Source organism: Primulina tabacum, chromosome 5, assembly GCF_025594145.1.
Source record: "Primulina tabacum isolate GXHZ01 chromosome 5, ASM2559414v2, whole genome shotgun sequence".
Taxonomy (NCBI): Eukaryota; Viridiplantae; Streptophyta; class Magnoliopsida; order Lamiales; family Gesneriaceae; genus Primulina; species Primulina tabacum.
Genome location: NC_134554.1, coordinates 43,092,246 through 43,113,064, shown reverse-complemented (window position 1 = coordinate 43,113,064; position 20,819 = coordinate 43,092,246). Strand labels below are relative to the sequence as shown.

Below are 20,819 nucleotides of genomic sequence, written 5' to 3'. Positions count from 1 at the left end.
TCTCCTCCAAATCGGACCTTAGCTTCTATTACAAGACGAATATCTTCTGGAATTCTTTTTTGCATTAGCAATCTCAATCTTTCACACCTTCCTGCATAAATTTTTCTTAGAATATTTTCAAAAATAGAGGAAAAATATTTACAAATTTTTGAGAGAATTTCATCCATTTTGAAAAGAAAAGAAATGATTTTTTTTATTTTTGTATCAGCAATTGTGGGAAACTGATTTAACCGACTATGAGAGTCACGGAGTACCGTTATCCGCCATTTAACCGGGAAAATAAAAATATTAAGAAAACCTGAAATAAAAACAAACAAACTTAAATGCAACACAAAAAAAAATCAAGGATCAGAAAGGGAAATAAACTCTTCTTGAAAGATTTCATTTTCTAAAAATGGTTTAAGCCTTTGTCCATTTACTTTAAAAATATCACTATTTTTAGGATTTTCAATATCCATAGCTCCATAAGTATACACATGCTTTACAACATATGGGCCTGTCCATCTTGATCGTAATTTTCCTGGGAATATGCGAAGTCGAGAATTATAAAGCAAAACTTTTTTATCAATCTCAAAAGATTTTCTAAGAATTGTTTTATCATGAAATGATTGGATTTTTGCTTTATAAATCCTTGAATTCTCATACGTGTCATTTCTGAGTTCATCAAGTTCATTAAGTTGCAATTTACGCAATTTGTTGGCATCATCCATGCTTGAATTTAAAGTTTTGATCGCCCAATAAGCTTTATGTTCCAATTCCACAGGCAAATGACATTGTTTTCCATAAACCAACCTATAGGGAGACATATTCAATGATGTTTTAAAAGCTGTTCGATATGCCCAAAATGCATCATTAAGTCGCAGAGACCAATCTTTTCTATTTGAGTTAACCGTTTTTTCCAAAATTTGCTTTATCTCCCTATTAGCTAATTCAACTTGTCCATTTGTTTGAGGATGATAAGGAGTAGTTACTTTATGAGTAATACCATATTTTTTCATTAAATAAGCAAATGGTTTATTAACAAAGTGAGTTCCCCCATCACTTATCATGGCTCGAGGAATTCCAAATCTACTAAAAATATTTTCTTTTAAAAATTTGATGACGATTTTATGATCATTTTTTCGACATGGAATTGCCTCTATCCATTTGGAAACATAATCAACTGCAACTAAAATATACAAGTATCCAAACGACGATGGAAAAGGTCCCATAAAATCAATTCCCCAACAGTCAAAGATTTCAATTTCAATGATAGGATTCAAAGGCATCATGTTTCTTTTTGAAATCGCACCCAATTTTTGACAATTTTCACAGATCTTGCAGATTTCGTGGGTGTCTTTAAACAAAGTGGGCCAATAAAATCCACACTGCAAGATTTTTGCAGCCGTTTTCTTTGAAGAAAAATGTCCTCCGCATGCTTCTGAATGACAAAATTTAATGACACTACTTACCTCATTGTCGGGTATGCAACGTCGAAAAATTTGATCTGGACAATACTTGAACAGATACGGATCATCCCAATAAAAGTTTTTTACCTCATTCAAAAATTTTCTTTTATCTTGGGAACTCCATTGCGGTGGCATTTTTCCTGTCACAAGAAAATTTACTATGTTAGCAAACCAAGGTGTAGTAGTAACTGAAAATAGATGTTCATCAGGAAAATTATCGTTAATTGGTGTCATTTCACAAGATGATCTTGTTACTAGTCTCGATAAATGATCGGCTACGACATTCTCGGTTCTTTTTTTATCTTTGATCACAATGTCAAATTCTTGGAGTAACAAAATCCATCGTATCAGTCGTGGCTTTGCATCCTGCTTGGTCAACAAATATCTAATAGCAGAATGATCAGTAAACACAATAGTCGTTGATCCAATCAAATAAGAACGAAATTTATCTAATGCAAATATTACAGCAAGTAGTTCTTTTTCAGTTGTGGAGTAATTCATTTGAGCATTGTTTAAAGTTCTACTTGCATAATATATCACATAAAGCTTACCGTTTCTTCTTTGACCCAGTACTGCACCGACTGCATAATCACTCGCATCGCACATGATTTCAAATGGTAAAGACCAATCAGGAGGTTGCATGATAGGAGCTGATGTTAAATGTCGAATAATTTTATCAAAAGCATTTTGACATTCTTGAGTCCACTCAAATGCAGTGTCTTTTGTTAAGAGGTTACAAATGGGTTTATAGATTAAACTAAAGTCCTTTATAAACCTCCTATAAAATCCAGCATGTCCCAAAAATGAGCGAATTTCTTTAATGGTTTTTGGAGGGGATAAATTGGCAATGACATCAACTTTTGCTTTATCAACTTCAATTCCATGAGATGACACGACATGTCCCAAAACAATTCCAGAAGTAATCATGTAATGACATTTTTCCCAATTTAAAATAAGACCTTTTTCCTCGCATCTTTTTAAAACTTTTTTCAAATTTTCAAGACAATTATCAAATATATTCCCAAAGACAGTTAAATCATCCATGAAAATTTCCAAACAATTTTCAACCATGTCGCAAAAAATGCTTAGCATACATCTTTGAAATGTTGCTGGGGCATTGCACACTACTACAAAAACTGTTGTAACTGAGGGTGTTGTTGAAAGTGTCTTCAACGACAACGGTTTTAAACCGTTGTCTTTTATACCGACGACAACGGTTTTGCAACGGTGTTAAACCGTTGTATTTTCTACCTACAACAACGGTTTTGCAAGGGTTTTAAACCGTTGTCTTTTATACCAACTACAACGGTTTTGCAACGGATTTAAACCGTTGTATTATCTACCAACGACAACAGTTTCGCAACAGTTTTAAACCGTTGTTATCTAGCACTATTGACGATAGTTTTGCAACGGTTTTAATCTGTTGTCATAATATATGAACAACCACAGTTTCACCACTTTTGAGACCGTTGTTTTTTGTAGCAACGACAACAGTTTTGCAACGCCTAAAAATCGTAGTGTTTTGTTGAATTTACAACAATTCAAAATCGTTGTCTTTATATTTTCTTCAATAGAATTCAAAACTGTTGTCGTTAATAATTTTTTTCATTAGGTAAAAATTTTGTATTAAATTTCTTTTAATTTACAATATAGATATAATAATAATTAAACCAAAAATAACAATCAAAAATAAAATATTTACCCCATTAAATCCGTGACTATGTTTTGTTCAAAATCCATCATCCAAAATATGCCAACGATAAACAAAAATTTTACAAATTTGAATTTAGTATTGCAATTGACCTTGATACATGTTCGTCATCAACATGGCAATGTGGCAGTAGAGTCCCACAATATCAAAATTTTCCAAACAGAAAATACGGATACTGCAATCTTTTGTCATCATCGGTCTCGATCTCCTCAAACCTCATCAACATTTATGCATCAAAACCTTCCCCTGCCATTTCATCCCTGCCATATATTCCACACATAGAAAGCCCATTAAAAACCCATGTAAGAGATGAGATTGCAAGCAAGACATGCATTGGAAACACAACTAACACAAATGGTGCATAGAGACGAAAATAAAGTCATAACTAATATATACTGAGGAAAATAGAAATTTCGGCATGACCTCCCCATAAGTAGGACATCCCAAAAATTTCCATCCAACACAAACAACATTTATATACTCGAAAGAAAGTCATAACATCAATTCACAAACAAATAACATTTAAGTTCTAAGGAATTTATATATTGAAGTAAATCATATTTTTCAGGGACTTGATTGAAAGAAATAAAATTCCTAAAACTCTGAGGCATTTGCTCAGTCTCCAGTTCCATTCTTATGATGAGAAAGTAGGCTGGCAAAAATCAAAACACAAATAATATCGCTACGAATCAAGTTTCATTCTCTAGATTTCAGGTCCGCTGTCAATCAAGATTAATTTTCCAATGTTTTATATATAGGTCCATGTGCAGTTGGAGATACTATACAATGCATTTGAATATTTGGAACAAATCAACATGAATAGACACAGAAATGGAACACAAAGCACTTATTCATTGTAACACAAAGCACTTTACAAAGCACTTATTCAGTTGGAAATACTATACCATGCATTATTGAAGAAAATAGAAAAATGATTGATTTGGTTCATTGTAACACAAAGCACTTCATCAATACTTTGCATACCTATTCATAAATATAGTCTTGTATGCATTCCGCCCACTCGGATTGCACTTCATCAATCTCTTCCTTGGAATACTCAGTTTTCATGAACTGTGAACAAACACAATGTTAATATTAGTAAAAAAACAATCAATAAAGACATCGAAAAATGAGAAATACACAATTATTTTTGAATATTGAGAATATGTCGAATATTACAATTGAAGATATCGAGTTCTTCTCACTGGTAGCATTTTTTTCAATCATTTCTCTCATAAATCTCATAACATAAAAACCACATTGTTTCGAATCTGGTTGTCGTGGACCCTAATTTAAAAAAAAAATTGTTAGTGATTGATACACAAATTGAAATAAACGTTAATTAATGACAAGTACACATGCATACCTTTACTACTTCTCATATAGCTTGTTTTTTCCCTTTCCTTTCCTTATTTGAATTAAACAATCTTACACTCCTGCATACATCATTAACAGTCAACATATGAGTGTTTTATTCACTGAATTAAATTTGACATAAAAACAAAATATTAACTTATATATCCACCACATATTTCCAGTCATCGTAACGGTTTCGATGACTAAGTGAATCCAACAAATAAACCATCTCCTTGTAAGGATCGATGACAGTGAGAATCCAATGATAACTATGCACAGAACACATAATTAGTGCATACAATTCTATAAAATGTCAAGAAAATAAATTAAATTTGATATTGTAATTTTGACTCACCCAATATTATGTGGCACTAAAACTAGTTGATTTGTTGATGCAACACTTAGTCTTTCGGCCAAAACACTTGCTCTTTCATTCAAGTGTTCGATTTTACCGTTTCTGTCAAGTTTGGATACATATGGCATGTATGGGATCGTGTGTGGATTGACAAATCTAAACTTGTCAGCCTTGTTGTCTTTTTTCATCTTTTTATACAGATGCCTACAATTTCCAACAGAATAATGTGAATATGATAAATTAAGTTTATACAGCTTAAGTGGTCAACAAACAAAAGAAGAAGACTTACCACATGTACACAACTATACAATTGGCAGATATTGGATCCAAACTATAGAAAGGAATGATGTCTTCAAGGTGCAGAAGTAGTTCGTAACTCTCGTCAAATAAATCATGATCAAAAAGCAGTGATAAATTTTGTTCATCGGTTAGAGCACGTTTACAATAACAATACAAAAGATGTAAAGATCTTGGCACACTTGAAGACAAACCAATCTTATTTCTGTGGTCGACATTTTTCTTCTTTTGAAGCTTCTAAACATTGCAAATGTACATATGTTAGCTGCAATATTGAATTATTTATGATACTTTAAATTTAAATATAAATTGACATTTACCTCATCTTGAATTACTACGAAGTGTGCTGGCCAAGCTACATGTGTTCCAACAGCATCACCAACAGTATCACATTCGTTTGGAATTGGAAATGGAAAATGTGCTAATTTGTCCACAGCATTATCAATGGATACGTGCATGCAAGTAATGGGTGATGGAACACCATGAAATAATTTATCATCCGCATTGACATGGACAATTGTACCGTAGGCAACAATGTTGGTCCTAGATTCCAATGCCAATGCAACCGGCTTGCCCTAGAAGACAAATAATCATGTTATAAATTGATACAAATCATAGTCATGGACAATTGCAATAATCAGATACCTGTAGAAACTCAGCATTGCTCAAAGTTTTCACGTCATCATCATGCGAAGTTGCATAGTTTCTTGCACCCTTTTTGATTTTATCGTCACTCATGGGATGCAACTTTACTGAGCAACTACCTTTTTCTTCAATGTCAAAGTTGCTTGCACCCTTTTTGAACATTTCTTCAAGTCTCTGTATGCGTGCATCTTGATCTGATATGCGTGCATTTTGTTCTGTGATTCGTGCATCTTGTTTTGAGATTAATATCTTCGCCTCCATCAACTCCTTTGTTTGATTAAGAAATATATGGTCATCACCAAAAGGACTCTTCCATACTCTACCAATATTAAAGTAGATGCTTGGAGTGATATAACCTCCAACATCTCTCACACGACCAGAATGTTCATATGAATCCAGTGCTTTCGTAAGGATATCATTTTTTCCCTCTTCATATTGCAACGTACCCTCGATTTTTTGTTGCACATAACCATCCTGTCATGCACAAAAGAACAAGATAATTACTAAAATCAGTTATAATGAATAAAAATTATTCATTTTCATGTATTGTTTGCTTACAATCTTTTCTATTGCCGATTTCAACTCATCGCCTTCATATTGACCCTTCTTATTGACCCGTCCTTTCTTCCACATAATTGCTCGATTTATATCATCATCGTCACATAACTCATCTGCCTACAAACAATATGTATGTTATCAACAAATTTAAAAATCACATAGCATGGACTTAGTAAACTTTTCGAATTAACTCAGTTTCTCATACTTACTATTTCGTCGGCGAAACGTGCATATCCTTTGCGAGACATACGATGGGGGTTTATGTTTTGCTTTCTTCTCTTCTTTTGTTCATCACGCAATTTCTAGTAATTGAAAATTGCCCACATATATCATATGTCAATAGAAATAATTTGTTATGGTCTACTAATTTGAAAATAACAAATTAAGAATCTTACCATGAAGTCATCAGACAAGCGACTGATTACAAATGAACTCCAATCATCTCGTGTAATACCAAACCCAGTAGGTGGTTCTTTCAAATCCTCAGTGTTATCCCGCTTGCTAAGAATGAACTTTTGAGTGAGAAAAAGCTTTAAACTGTCGCCACTTGTTATTTGCAGAGTTCAGACATCCCTTCTTCCAGCTTTGATCAACATTGTACGTCAGCTGTAGAAGTCATATTAACCCATAACATTAAACATATCATAACCATATGAAAAACAATTAAAATAGTCAAAACATTATAACTTACATTAACTGATTCCCATATTAAATCTTTGACATCATTTGGAACCATTTTCCAAGTCTGATAACTTATCTTTACCTTTTCTCGAACAAGAACTCCAATATAACTTTGCATCTCACCTGCAAATTCTCCAACTGGCTGTCCCAATTTATTGAACCTCACATCCTTTCTGATTCCATGAACCCTTTGCCTAACAAGCCTATCCAAACGTGTACGACCTCTACATGATTTTGTTGTTTCCGTCTCTGTAGATTCCAAAACTGTTTTGCCCCCACAACTATTGTCATTGGCAGAATATGCAGTATTCTGTTTAGGCTTCTCGTTCTTTGACATCCTGCAAGCATTTACAATTTGTTAGGCAATCAGAAAAATGCATTATGCAATGCATGTCATAAAAAAATTAGTACTCAGTTCTTTATTTTTCTTTCTACATGAAAATGTAATATGCAGAACAGTAAATGAATGTAACCTATCATGCTGGTTCAAGTCATTTAGCATTGCACTTAATTATTGTCAATCCAATACCCATCACAATCTTCACGAATGCATGGAGGTTCATTTTCATCTATTCCATCAACATCCATTGATATAAACCCTCGTGTAAAACATTGATAGTGGGATACATCATTCTCCAATTCATCACCATTCATGTAGTGAATATACTCTCTTGTGGGACTTGCAAGTACAACATGCCATGCAGGATCTTGAGGATCTTCAATGTAAAACACCTGCTTTGCTTGACTGCCCAAGATAAAAGAGTCAGACTTGAATCCAATTCTCTTCAGGTTTACCAACGTGAAACCAAGATCATCAACTTTAATACCGTTAATATTCTCAACCCAATTACATTCAAACATTGGAATTTGAAACATTTGGTAATCAAGTTCCCATATTTCTTGAATAACTCCATAAAAAATCATGTCTGACACAACTGGATTTTTATCCTTTGCACTAGCAACTTGCATTGTCGTTGCGACTAAGCTTACTCCGGAATTTTGCACAACTCGTACATCATCTCGCTCTTTTGTATGATAATTGACCCCATCAATCAAATAACTAGAGTACTTTAACACTTGTTTGCTAGGTCCGCGCGCTACTCACTTCAATCTTTCTGAAATTTCACGAGTGGAATTGCCAACTGCACTTGCAACCTATATTTCACAAAGTGCTAAAATTTAACCCTAAGTTTTAAAAAACTCCATGATATTGATATTTAGAAAACTTACAGTATCACGTAACCAGTTAATAAAGGTTCGGTTATGCTCATCTTGTAACCACCTTTTGGACTTTGCTTTATGGGAAAATTTTGCATCCAAAAATGTCATGTGTTCCCTGATGAAATGATTAAGGATAAGTTAAACAATTGAATGTAAAAGAATAGCAAGAAAGTATTACTAAGTCAAAGAAATTACTCGATATAAGGCTTAACGTCAACATCATTTTCCAGTAGATAACGATGTGCTTGATTCAACTCATCATCACTAGTGTAGTGCATTACTGAACCAGACAGAGGCTTAGTGAGTTGTACTCTCCGATGCATTGATGGGATACCAATTGTATCTACACTAGACATGTAGTTCGAGCAAAATTCCACAGCCTCTTCAGCAATATAACGTTCGGCTATACACCCTTCAGGCCGATTGCGATTTTGCACATAGCCTTTCAATATCTTCATGAATCTTTCAAATGGATACATATGCCTAAACCAAACCGGTCCACACAATTTTATTTCGCGTACAAGATGAACGGTTAAATGAATCATTATATCAAAAAAAGATGGGGGGAAATATTTCTCCAGTAAACACAATATCATCACAATCTCTCTTTGTATCTCATCCAACTTTGAGACATCTATCACTTTATTGTATAACACATTGAAGAACCCACACAAGCGAGTGATAGTATCTCTAACATGTTTAGGTAGGACACCACGTATGGCCACTGGAAGCAATTGTTGCATCAAAGTGTGATAGTCGTGTGACTTAAGGCCAACAAGTTTCAAGTCCTTCATCGACACGAGGTTTTTAATATTAGATGAGTAACCCGTAGGGACCTTTATTCCAAACAGAGAATTGCAAAATTTTCTTTTCTCAGACTTGCTTAGAGTATAACAGGCTGCTGGCAAATACGTTCTTTTCTCCCCCATCTTTGGTATCAAATCAGTCCTCAAATTCATCTCCATGAGATCTAGTCTTGCTGCAACTCCATCCTTCGTTTTTCCTGGAATGTCAAGTAACGTACCGATGAGACTTTCACAAACATTTTTTTCAATATGCATCACATCAAGAACATGTCGAACATGTAGATGTTTCCAATACTCAAGTTCAAAGAATATAGATTTCTTTTTCCAACATGATTTCTCATCACCTACCTTCAACTGAAGCTTCCCACTCATTTTTCCCAGACGATAGTTAATTCTTTCAACTCTTTCTAAAACTTCATGCCCAGTTAATGGTTTTGGTGCGAGTTTAAACTCTTGGTTCCCATTAAATGCTTTCTTTTGCCTTCGATACGGATGACTTGTAGGAAGAAACCTTCTATGGCCTGTATACACAATTTTTCTACTATGCTTCAACCTTGTCGAATATGTTTCTTCACCACATATTGGACATGCATGATATCCTTTCACAATACAACCTGACATGTTCCCATATACAGGAAAATCATTGATCGTCCATAGTAACACAGCTCTAAGCGAGAATATTTCTTTTCGATATGCATCATATGTATCAACACCATTATCCCATAAAAATTTTAATTCGTCAATTAGAGGTGCTAAGTAGACATCAATATCATTTCCCGGTTGTTTGGGACCAGAAATCAACAAAGTGAGCATCATAAATTTTCTCTTCATACACAAACTTGGAGGAAGGTTGTAAGTGATCATCACAATTGGCCAACAACTATATGCAGAACTCATCGAACTATGTGGATTCATGCCGTCTGCTAATATGGCCAATCTTAGATTTCTTGGCTCAGAAGAAAAATTTGGCCAGTTGTGATCCACTACTTTCCAAGAGGGTGCATCAGCCGGATGACGCAAGTATCCATCACGAATTCTTTTATCAGCATGCCAAGTTAATTCCTTAGATATCATCTTCTGCTGAAACCATCTTTGAAATCTGGGAATAGGTGGGAAGTACCAAAGGACCTTTGCAGGAACTCCTCCATTTATCGTAGAATTTTTACCCAACTTCCACCTTGACATCCCGCAAATAGGGCAACTGGTAAAATCCTCATACTCCTTCCGGTATAAGAGACAATCATTAGGACAAGCATGAATTTTCACATAATCCATCCCTAAAGCACATAAGCTTTTCTTTGCATCATACAAAGATAAAGGCAATTCATTGTCATCTGGAAGCATTTGCCCAAACAAACCAAGTAAATCAGTGAAAATTTTATCACTGCAACTATATTTTGCCTTCAAGTTATATAATATCACAAGTGCATATAACTTTGTAAATTTAACACATCCAGGATATAAAGGTTTCTCGGCATCTTCAAGTAGCTTATGGAATTGGTTTGGATTCTTATCATAACTATCATATGCACCATGTACCATACTTATAGGTTCCTTGGTAAAATATTTGCGTTCATCTTGCCCTAATCGATCACTATCATTCATTGAGTTCCCGAACTTAGATCTTTCGCCATGACAAATCCATGTATGATATGTTAAATCTATACCATTATAACACAAATGAGCCCTTATAGTGACAATATCTTTCGTCTTTAGATTACCACATTTTGCACATGGGCAAGACATTGCATTCGGATTGTTAGCGTTTCGCGATGCAAACTGCAAGAAATACTCCACCCCAACCTCATATTCATGTGACAACCTGTTCTTTGACATCCAATCTTTGTCCATTATACGTACCACTAACCACCCATCAATGAGTCAAATCCTTCAAAACAATTGTACAAACACTATTAAGTTGGTGTTCAAAAGAGTTGTAAACAACAAAATTAGACATCAATGTTGTGATGAATCTATCAACAATGCTCGTGTTACATAGCTTCATTCGTTGTATTTTTGTGGCGATGGCTTTATCAAAAATGACATTAATTTATTTCGTAAATATGCAGAAACATACCTGCAAGAAACCGCCGCCGCAGCTTTTTTACCGACTGTAAACTTGAAAGTAAGCAAATTTCCTACCCCACTGTCACCTTCAATTTTGTGCACATAAAGAATGAAAAATTCATATCAGGCCCATCACGTGACACAACTACACTTGAAAAACAACCATAACAAAGGAATTACCGCTCAAATCCGCATCAAAGAAGCTTGCTCAGACTAGCTAAAGTACAAGCTTGAAGGATTTATATTCAATGAGAATAACTCAAACTTGTTCTTAACCCAAAATTCATATAATCAGCTTGTATGAGCTCAATTCAGCCCAATAAAATAAAGCAATTAAAACTTGAGCTCGACAAGAAATATAACATTCTCGACTCATTCTTTATATGCGTCTGAAACTACAATATTGAAATCACAAAAAACCACGAAAAAGGCACCGACCTTTGCGAATGTACTCTTCCCAGATCCATTCTTTCCCATCACAGCATGAACCTTTCATATCCAACAACGAAATTAGGAGTCAAAGAAACTGAAAAACTATGGGCTTACAACTAGAATTAGAGTAAAACCTTTATTTGTCTCAATATTTACTTTTGTTCAATAAAAGATATATATATAGTTTTAGTTTCCCTCTCAACCATCATTATTAATTCGTCTCACTAAAAATATACATGCTTTATCGAAAAAAGAAAATATCAACAAAAAAAAGGTTTTGCCAAAAATTTGCAAGGAAAAAAAACCTAGTTTAAGCAAATTCTCGAACACCTACGCTGCAATATAAAAGTGGTCATGTGATTACAAAAATATTCAACTCGAATCCTTCCAACAGATGCAATACATCAACGTGGAACACAAATTAACTTCATAAAGCCGATTTGAATGCAACAAAAATGTCAATGTCTTCCCGCATAATATCCATAAAACGGTATATAATATTGTGATCTTCAAGATTACACAGCAGAATTGTGAAAAGATAAATTACATTTCGTTATCAAACTCTCATCTTGCCCACTTAACATCTATACCCGTCCAACTTAGCCCCCACTTAACTGTTTATCATAATTGCATAAAATTGGGTGGAAAAAATACATATGCAGCAAAATGGAATAAATCATATCGACATCATTTTGTATACCACACAAGGGGGGAAAAACTTAAATTAGGTACCTCGCCTTCGTGAACCGTAAGATTAATGCCTTTAAGAATGGGCTGCTTGGACTCCGCGATTACGGCGGAGAGATTTTTGACAACAAGCAGGAGTTTCGAAGCGCCACTGCCGACGGAGGTGGAAGAGGGCAGCGTCTCAAAAGACTGTGTTCGCTTTTATGCTTTGTGAAAGGGAAAGGTAAAGCAATGGGTAGCTCTCTCGATCAGACTGTGTTCGCTTTCTTTGCTGCGTGTTGCAATGGGTAGCTCTCTCGATCAGATAAAAGATAATGGTGTCTTCTTGGCGAACCAAGGTCGCAAATTTGATGGCTAGATCGCACGGTGGTCGGCCGTTTTTCCTTGGCGTTGAGAAGCGGCGGCGTCGGCTTGGGATTTTGGGGGGAAGAGGGCGACGTAGCGCGGGAATGGGTTTGGGTTTTCTTTCTTTTTCTTCTCCCTTTTATTGCAAGTGTATATAACACTTCAAATTTTTTTAAAAAAATTCTACCACAACGGTTTTTGTAAACCCGTTGTCGTTAACCAAATAAAACCCTAAGAAAAGACAACGTTTTAAAAAACTGTTGTCGTAGCTCTAATAAAACCAGCTGAAAGACAACGGTTTTTAAAAACCGTTGTCGTAGCCCAAAAAAAACACAATAATAGACAACGGTTTTAAAAACCGTTGTCGTAGGCCAACAAAAAAAAGGTTAACGGTTGCCAAAAAAAACAAGCCAATAGACAACGGTTTTTAAAAACCGTTGTCGTAGCCCAAAAAACAAGCTAATAGACAACGGTTATTAAAAACCGTTGTCGTAGCCCAAAAAAACACGCTAATAGACAACGGTTTTTAAAAACCGTTGTCGTAGCCCAAAAAAAACAAGTTAATAGACAATGGTTATTAAAAACCGTTGTCGTAGCCCAAAAAAAACACGCTAATAGACAACGGTTTTTAAAAACCGTTGTCGTAGACATATCAATGACAACAGTTTCTTAGAAACTGTTGTCTATGAGCGAGTTTTTTGAGCCTACGACAACGGTTTCTCTTGAAACCGTTGTTAAAAGACAAAGCACAACGGTTTTTATAAAAAACTGTTGTCTTTGATGTGTTGTTGAATTAAGATTTTCTTGTAGTGGCATAATCCAAATGGCATCCTTCTAAATGCAAATGTTCCAAAAGGACATGTGAATGTAGTTTTATCTTGATCTTCGAGTGCAATGGGAATTTGATAATAACCTGAATATCCATCAAGAAAATAGTAGTATGGATGACCTGCTATTCTTTCTAAAATTTGATCCAAAAATGGTAATGGAAAATGATCTTTTCTAGTGGCGTCATTTAATTTTCTATAATCAATACACATCCGCCAACTAGATGGGACTCGACTTGTTAACAATTCACCTTTTTCATTTTTTATCACTGTGATGCCAGATTTTTTTGGAACTACATGTGTTGGGCTTACCCACTTACTATCAGAAATAGGGTAGATAATCCCAACATCAAGTAGTTTGAGAACTTTAGTTTTCACAACATCTTTCATGTGTGGATTTAATCTCCTTTGTGGTTGTTGAGATGTTTTAACATTTTCTTCTAAATGAATTTTGTGTGTGCAAATTAGTGGATTAATGCCCTTGAGATCTTTTAGTGTCCAACCAATTGCATTTTTATGTCTTTTAAGCATATCAACTAATTTACCTTCTTGATCACTTTCTAGTTTGGAAGAAATTACCACCGGATATGTTTCATCTTCTCCAAGAAATGCATACTTCAATTCTTCTTGCAAGGGTTTTAACTCCAATATGGGTGGTTCGTCTTTGTTCTCATATTTTGCATCAAATTCTTTCTCTGATCCTGGTAACGAGTGATACCTGATAAAATCATCAAGATCAATTTCAATATTTTCTTTAACAGTTTCAATTGAACAAATATCTAATTGATCACGAGTACTCCCATCTTGAATGTTTTCTTCCACAAGAGTTTCAATAAGATTTTCATCTTCACTTTCATCTCCTTTATCATGTGGTTGCTTACAAAGATTAAAAACATTGAGCTCCAATGTCATGTTACCAAATGACAACTTCATTGTTCCATTCCTGCAATTTATAAGGGCATTAGAAGTTGCTAAAAATGGACGATCCAGAATTACAGGAATTGCATTACAAGCTTCGATAGGTTGTGTATCTAAAACTATGAAATCGACAGGATATACAAATTTATCAACTTGGACCAATACTTCTTCTACCATACCTCTTGGCACTTTAACAGATCTATCGGCAAGTAAAAGTGTTACCGAAGTAGATTTTAACTCGCCTAGATTGAGTTCTTGATAAACTGAATATGGAAGTAAATTCACACTAGCTCCAAGATCAAGCAAGGCTTTTTTAATCTTTCGTTCTCCAATAATACATGAAATAGTAGGACAACCAGGGTCTTTGTATTTCAAAGTATTATTATTTTGAATGTGCACTTATTTGTTCGGCTAAAAATGCTTTCTTTTTCACATTCAATTTTCTTTTCACAGTGCACAAGTCTTTCAAAAATTTGGCATATGATGGTACCTGTTTTATTGCATCTAATAAAGGAATATTAACTTTTACTTGTTTAAAAATATCATATATATCAGAATTCAAATTTGATTTTTTTGTTTTTTTCAATGCATGAGGGAATGATGGTGACACTGTCTGTTGAACCTCCTCTTCGCAAGTTATGGGTTCCACTTCCTTACCCTTTGGAGTTGATTTATCATCATCTTCACAAGGTTCAAGAATGGATTTTTCCACAACCTTACCACTTCGAAGGGTAATAACAGATTTTACCTGATCCATCGATTGAGTTCCAGAAGTTCCAGTTTGTGAATGATGATCCTTGGGATTAGGCAGAGGTTGTGAAGGAAATTTATCCTTTTTCATGAACATTAAGTGCAGATGCAAATTTATCAAGAGTATCTTTCAAATCTGTCATGGTTTGAGCAGTTTGAGTATTTATAGACTCTTGCTTTGCAATGAAAGAATTCAATGTATCTTCCAAATTTCTTTTAGGTGGAGGAACATAAGGTGCATAATTTTGAAAATTTTGTTGATTTTGGAAATGTGGTTGTGAAAATTGTGCAGCATTATCATTCCTCCAACTAAAATTTGGATGATTTCACTAACCTGGATTGTAATTTTGAGAAAATGGTTCAAAATTTGGCCTTTTAAAATTGTTCAAAACATTGGCTTGTTCATGGAGACATTCTTTAAAAGAGGGCAAAGTGAGACAATCTTTTGTAAAATGATCACTTGTATCACAGATGTGACACACAATTTTTTGAACAGATTTTAATTGACCATTCTTTTTCAATTCAAGTGCCTCAACTTTTCTTGCCAAAGAGGTAAATCTAGCTTGAAGATCATGTTCATCTTTGAGAGTGTACATACCTCCACCAGATGTAGGAGATTGAATCTTGTTTGATGGTTCGATTGTACCTATAGTGTCCCAATTTTGAGCATTTTCAGCTAATGAATCGAGATACTCAATTGCCTCATTTGCATCTTTATCTTCAAATGTTCCATTACACATAAATTCAACCATTTGCCTATCTTTAGGTGTTAAGCCTTCATAAAATTGAGAAACAACTCTCCAAATTTCAAAACCATGATGTGGACAAAGATTAAGCAATTCTTTGTATCTATCCCAACACTGATAAAAAGTTTCTCCTTGTTTTTGAGTGAAAGTGATGATTTGCTTTTTGAAAGAATTTGTTCTATGAGATGGAAAAAACTTTTTCAAAAATTATTGTTGCAATTCATCCCAAGTTCGAATGGATCCCGATCTAAGATTTTGTAGCCAAGTTTTAGCTTTATCTTTTAAAGAAAAAGGAAAAAGCTTAAGTCGAATGGTGTTCATGCTACAATTTAGATCATTATATGTGTTGCACACTTCTTCAAACTCTCGTAAATGCATGTATGGATTTTCAGAATCTAAGCCATGAAAATTGGGTAAAAGTTGGATAATACCAGGCTTAAAATTGAAATGAGATGCATCAGGGGGAAAAACTAGACATGAAGGTGCACTAGTACGTGTAGGATTCATGTGATCTCTAAGTGTTCTTCGTCTATCATGATCATGTTGAGATTGAATTTCATCTTCATTTTCTTGGATGGGTTCTTCCGCCATGTTTTGTAAAAATAAAGGGTTATTTCGAATGAGTCGACCACTAAGTGTACGTGACCAAATGCTCATGCAAATGCAAAAGAATAAAAACACACAAAAGCAATAAAAATTTAAATAAAGAAAAATAAACTATAAACAAAATTAAATAGACTTGAAATTAAATTATACTTCCCCAGCAACGGCGCCAAAACCTTGTTGCGACTTTGATTGTTGCACTCCTAAGAGCAGGTTTTCCACAAGTAGTATAATTCGGTGAGTTCGAATATCGTATCCACGAGGAAGCTAAGGTAATTACAAGTCCATTACAATGTCTTTTTATTTATTTTTTCTTTTAGTTGTTTGAATCTTTAATTGGTAATTTTTAATTGTTCAAATTTTAATTTAAGTAGTTGAGATTAAAGGATCCACTCTTGGTATTTTAATAAAGTTAACATTAACGAACATTATTGAAATCCACTTAATAAAATGGTTCCAATATATTAAATAATCATATTTATATTATGTTATATATTATTATCTTATAAGTATATAATGTCACGCCCCGAGTCCGAAGCATCGGTGACATCCGGCATTGTTTAACAATTAAATTGAAAACAATAAAGCCTCGTATCAAATCAAACCAGTCTTTTTCATAAATAAAGTATTGTCTTACAATGACAATGGAATAAAATACATCAGAGTTTCAAATAGCGGAAACGAAAGAAAAGCAAAATATTGAGTTCTGATCTTGATCTCCGGTTCACCAACCCCAGAAAGCATCTTGCTCTTCCTCATCCAGTTGCTCCTCATTTTTATCTGAAATTTGTAAGGGGTGAGTGTTTTGGGAAACACTCAGCAAGTGGGGGTCGATCGATTCCAAAGATACATATAGAACTTAGTTTTCTTAAAACGTTCTTTTAACAGACTTTCAAAACTTAATATTCTTAACTTATCAGGACAGAGACAAATCGAATAAATGACAGAATTCATCATATGATTCAAAACAATTCTGAAACCGATTACTCAATTCAGAACATAACATATCAGAACAGACAGAACACTGTTACTCATCTCATTTTCATGGTCAAATTGTCCCCAATATGTTAGTCCTCTAAGGGGTGAGGCCAGAACACGGTTTTATACCCACCGATGGGGGCCAGACAGAACATGGTTTTATACCCACCAATGGGGGCCAGACAGAAATGGTTTTATACCCACCATTGGGGGCCAGACAGAATCACAATTCTCGTCCTATTTCAAATCGAGTTGTAACAGTGCAACACAGAATTCAGATTTATCGGACAGAACTTTTCAGAATTTCAGATATCAGAATTTCAGACGGATTCAGCGGAACCAAAAAATTTCGAACAACAAACAGAGCACATAATCGATCGAAATTTTAAAACAGAACATACTGAATTTTCGAAAAAAGGACACACATAAACGCATGTCATAACTTATATATTCAAGTTTTAAAATACAAAAAGTATACGTAACAAAAGCCCACTTACCGATTCTTGAAGGTACGGTACGAATATGCAGATCCTTGAACGAAGTTTTTCTTCTGAAAATTCGACAGAACTTCGACGTAAAACTCGAGTACTTCGACGTATCTTCTAAGCACTTGGACTGCACGAGCTTCCTTCCTTGCTTTCGGCGGCCGTGAGTGTACTTGGTGGAGGGGCCGAAAATTTGGAGGCTTTTGAGGGAATTTTTGAAGTGTATTTGGCATGAGAATTGAGGTGCTATTATAGAAAATTCTTGTCCTTTCCACTAGCCTTGGCCGTCCCCTTGATTTCCAAGCAAGGCATTTATTTTGGTAAAATTTCTATCCAATTCAAGGGTCATCTTGGTTAGTTCATGGGTTATTTCTTGCATATTAAATGTGTCTTAGTCTTTTTGAGCTACTTTCCGAGCTTTTTGAGGTGCTTTGCTTCGAAAAATCCGGGTTCTCACATATAATATATACCAAAACTTATAAATGTGTCAAAGTATTTATTGTGCTATATATATTTGTAAACACTAAATCAAGGTTCCCACTTTAAATGGTTGGTAAAATCAAACTAACATTTAAATGGTACCAAGAAATTAATATTATGATATATTTATATATAGTAAATCAAGGTTCCCACTTTAAATGGTTGGTAAAACCAAACAAACATTTAAATGGTTCCAAGAATTTAATATTATAATATATTTATATATAATAAATCAAGGCATCCACTTTAAATGGTTGGTAACACCAAACTAACATTTAAATGGTTCCAAGAATTTAGTGTAACATATAGCAACAATAAATCAAAACTCTCACTTATAAGTATGGTATAAAAATGCTTAAAGAAATAAATATCACATAAACAATAAATAATGATTAAATAATATAAAACATAGATTCTTACCTTTTATTAACTTTATTATCATGCCAAGAGTTTCACCTTTTCATCTCAACTTTAGGAAGTTAGCTATTCATTATTCAAAGTGTAAAACTTTGAATATGAAATTAACATGCTAATTATATTTAAATGAAGAAATAAAGGAAAAATATAGAGAGAAATATTATGAACTCAAAGATTTGTTCATAGAATGAGGAATATCTCAATTCATTACAATGTACCCTTATTTATAGCCAAATTTGGGGAGACAATCACAAATAAAATATTATTTTTTTACACGTAAGTCTTCATTGGTGTTCCAAGATATTATATTATATTACACGTCACTTTTGAAAATCTTCTTCTCCAAATTTGCTTTTTCACATAAAAAGAAACATGTGGATAATTGAGTTGTCTATTTGTGGTATTTTTTTCAAACCATTTGACCAAGTAATTTGAGAGATATGGTCAAAATACTAGAGCATGGTAAAACTGTCACTCCTTTGGTAACTTTATTTGTTGCTTAATTTGATCCCAATTGTGAGATGATTTTTATCTCATGCTTGCCACCAATATTGTAGATATTAACATCAACTTTCTACAGGTCCAAGAATCATCTTAATCCCATTTGCAATGCCAAGTTTATTCTTGTTTTATCGAACCTGTAAAAAATAGTAAAAACTTGTAATTACACAACAACTTATATTTTATACAATTTATTATAAAACATATAATATTTAAACATTTAATAAAACAAAAACTATATATTTATATTATAAAACATTTAATTAATGTACAATTTTTATGTTTATCAAATTGTAGAGGATCTCAACGGTTGTTCTTCAAAAATGGTCTCGACGGACAGACTTTGGAGACTTGTAAATGTAGTATTTTCTTTGGGACATGGTAAGACTCCGAAGAGTCTATCATTAACCATACCACATCATCCACATAAGTTTAAAGAACTTTCGGTAGTGGTATCTCCAGTTCATCAGTAGTGAGAATGGTACCTAGTATATCAGTGGGGAGTAGGGATGTCAATGGAAAACCCAGACCCGCAATGGACACGCGTGTATGGGGTGGGTTTGGGCATACTAAATGGGTCATGGGGCGGGTCTCGGGTCCAATTTTTCAGACCCGTCCTGATATGGGACGGGTCATGGGTCCTATAATACCCGCCCCATACACGCCTCATATATGTGGATATAAATACTTTAGGGTTTTAGTTTTATTAATTTTCATTTTTTTAGTAGCTCACCTCAACCATAATGGTCTTAGCTATTCCTATGTCAACTGTTGCATTTGAATTTGATATTAGCAATAGTGGAAGAATAGTTGGTCCTTATCTTAGTAGACTTAATCCAACGACTTTGGAGGTATTGATGTGCTCGCGAAAATGGTTATGGGGTGAGGTGAAAGGTAAATAAATCACAACTTTATTTTGTTATTGTACTTTCATTTTAATTTTTTTTACTGTACTTTCTCTTTTTAAATTACATTTTTTTACAATTTGAAATTACAGTTTTATTTTTTCAATGTATTTTCTCTATTTAATTTTGTAGTTAATTCTTCAAGTAGTTTACCAACTTCTCCCACCATTCTTGATGAAGATGAAAATGATCCCGAAAAATGTGTCTGAAATATTGCATACTCGCTGATTTTATATTGATCTGTTTAAATTATGTTATGACTTATTTTTGGGGATGTCAAGATTTTTTTGGAGAGCTAGTAACTCTTTTTTTTATGTAATTCTTTATGTCGTGAAAATAATTTGTTTGTTATTATTAAGTGTGGTCGAAGACATGAATTAATTTTCCATAATGTTGTATTTAGAGGCTTGTCTGTTTCACAATTCAGTCATGTGAGAAGAAATATTATTTTTTTATTTTAAAAAATTTGGGTCTCACGGGTCTCACGGGTCTACCCGGCCCCGTTTCGTATTCAAGGTGGGGTGGGTCCGAAGAATATTTAATCGGGGTGGGGGCGGTAATGTGTCAAAGTTTTTTTCATGGGGAGGGTCTTGGATTTAG

At 34.2% G+C, this 20,819-nt stretch overlaps 1 protein-coding gene, 1 long non-coding RNA gene and 1 other non-coding gene across 3 annotated transcripts; 1 reads left to right on the top strand and 2 right to left on the bottom strand.

The window, feature by feature from the left end:
* Positions 1-3,184: 3,184 nt before the first annotated feature.
* Positions 3,185-7,202, bottom strand: LOC142547809 (uncharacterized). Its single transcript, XM_075656277.1, has 12 exons — positions 7,175-7,202; positions 6,766-6,871; positions 6,580-6,672; positions 6,371-6,487; positions 5,813-6,286; positions 5,488-5,742; positions 5,160-5,404; positions 4,871-5,074; positions 4,685-4,784; positions 4,339-4,595; positions 4,144-4,230; positions 3,185-3,419 (listed from the first exon to the last, which is right to left on the bottom strand). The coding sequence occupies exons 2-10, from the start codon at positions 6,766-6,768 to the stop codon at positions 4,578-4,580; spliced, it is 1,509 nt and encodes a 502-aa protein (XP_075512392.1). The 5' UTR covers positions 6,769-6,871; positions 7,175-7,202; the 3' UTR covers positions 3,185-3,419; positions 4,144-4,230; positions 4,339-4,577.
* Positions 7,203-10,093: 2,891 nt separating this feature from the next.
* LOC142547810 (uncharacterized) lies at positions 10,094-12,742 on the bottom strand. Its single transcript, XR_012820738.1, has 4 exons — positions 12,310-12,742; positions 11,584-11,634; positions 11,156-11,231; positions 10,094-10,299 (listed from the first exon to the last, which is right to left on the bottom strand). It is a non-coding gene; the product is annotated as an uncharacterized LOC142547810 (long non-coding RNA).
* Positions 12,743-15,914: 3,172 nt separating this feature from the next.
* LOC142547896 (small nucleolar RNA R71) lies at positions 15,915-16,023 on the top strand. The gene has a single exon (XR_012820792.1). It is a non-coding gene; the product is annotated as a small nucleolar RNA R71 (small nucleolar RNA).
* The last annotated feature ends 4,796 nt before the right edge of the window (positions 16,024-20,819 follow it).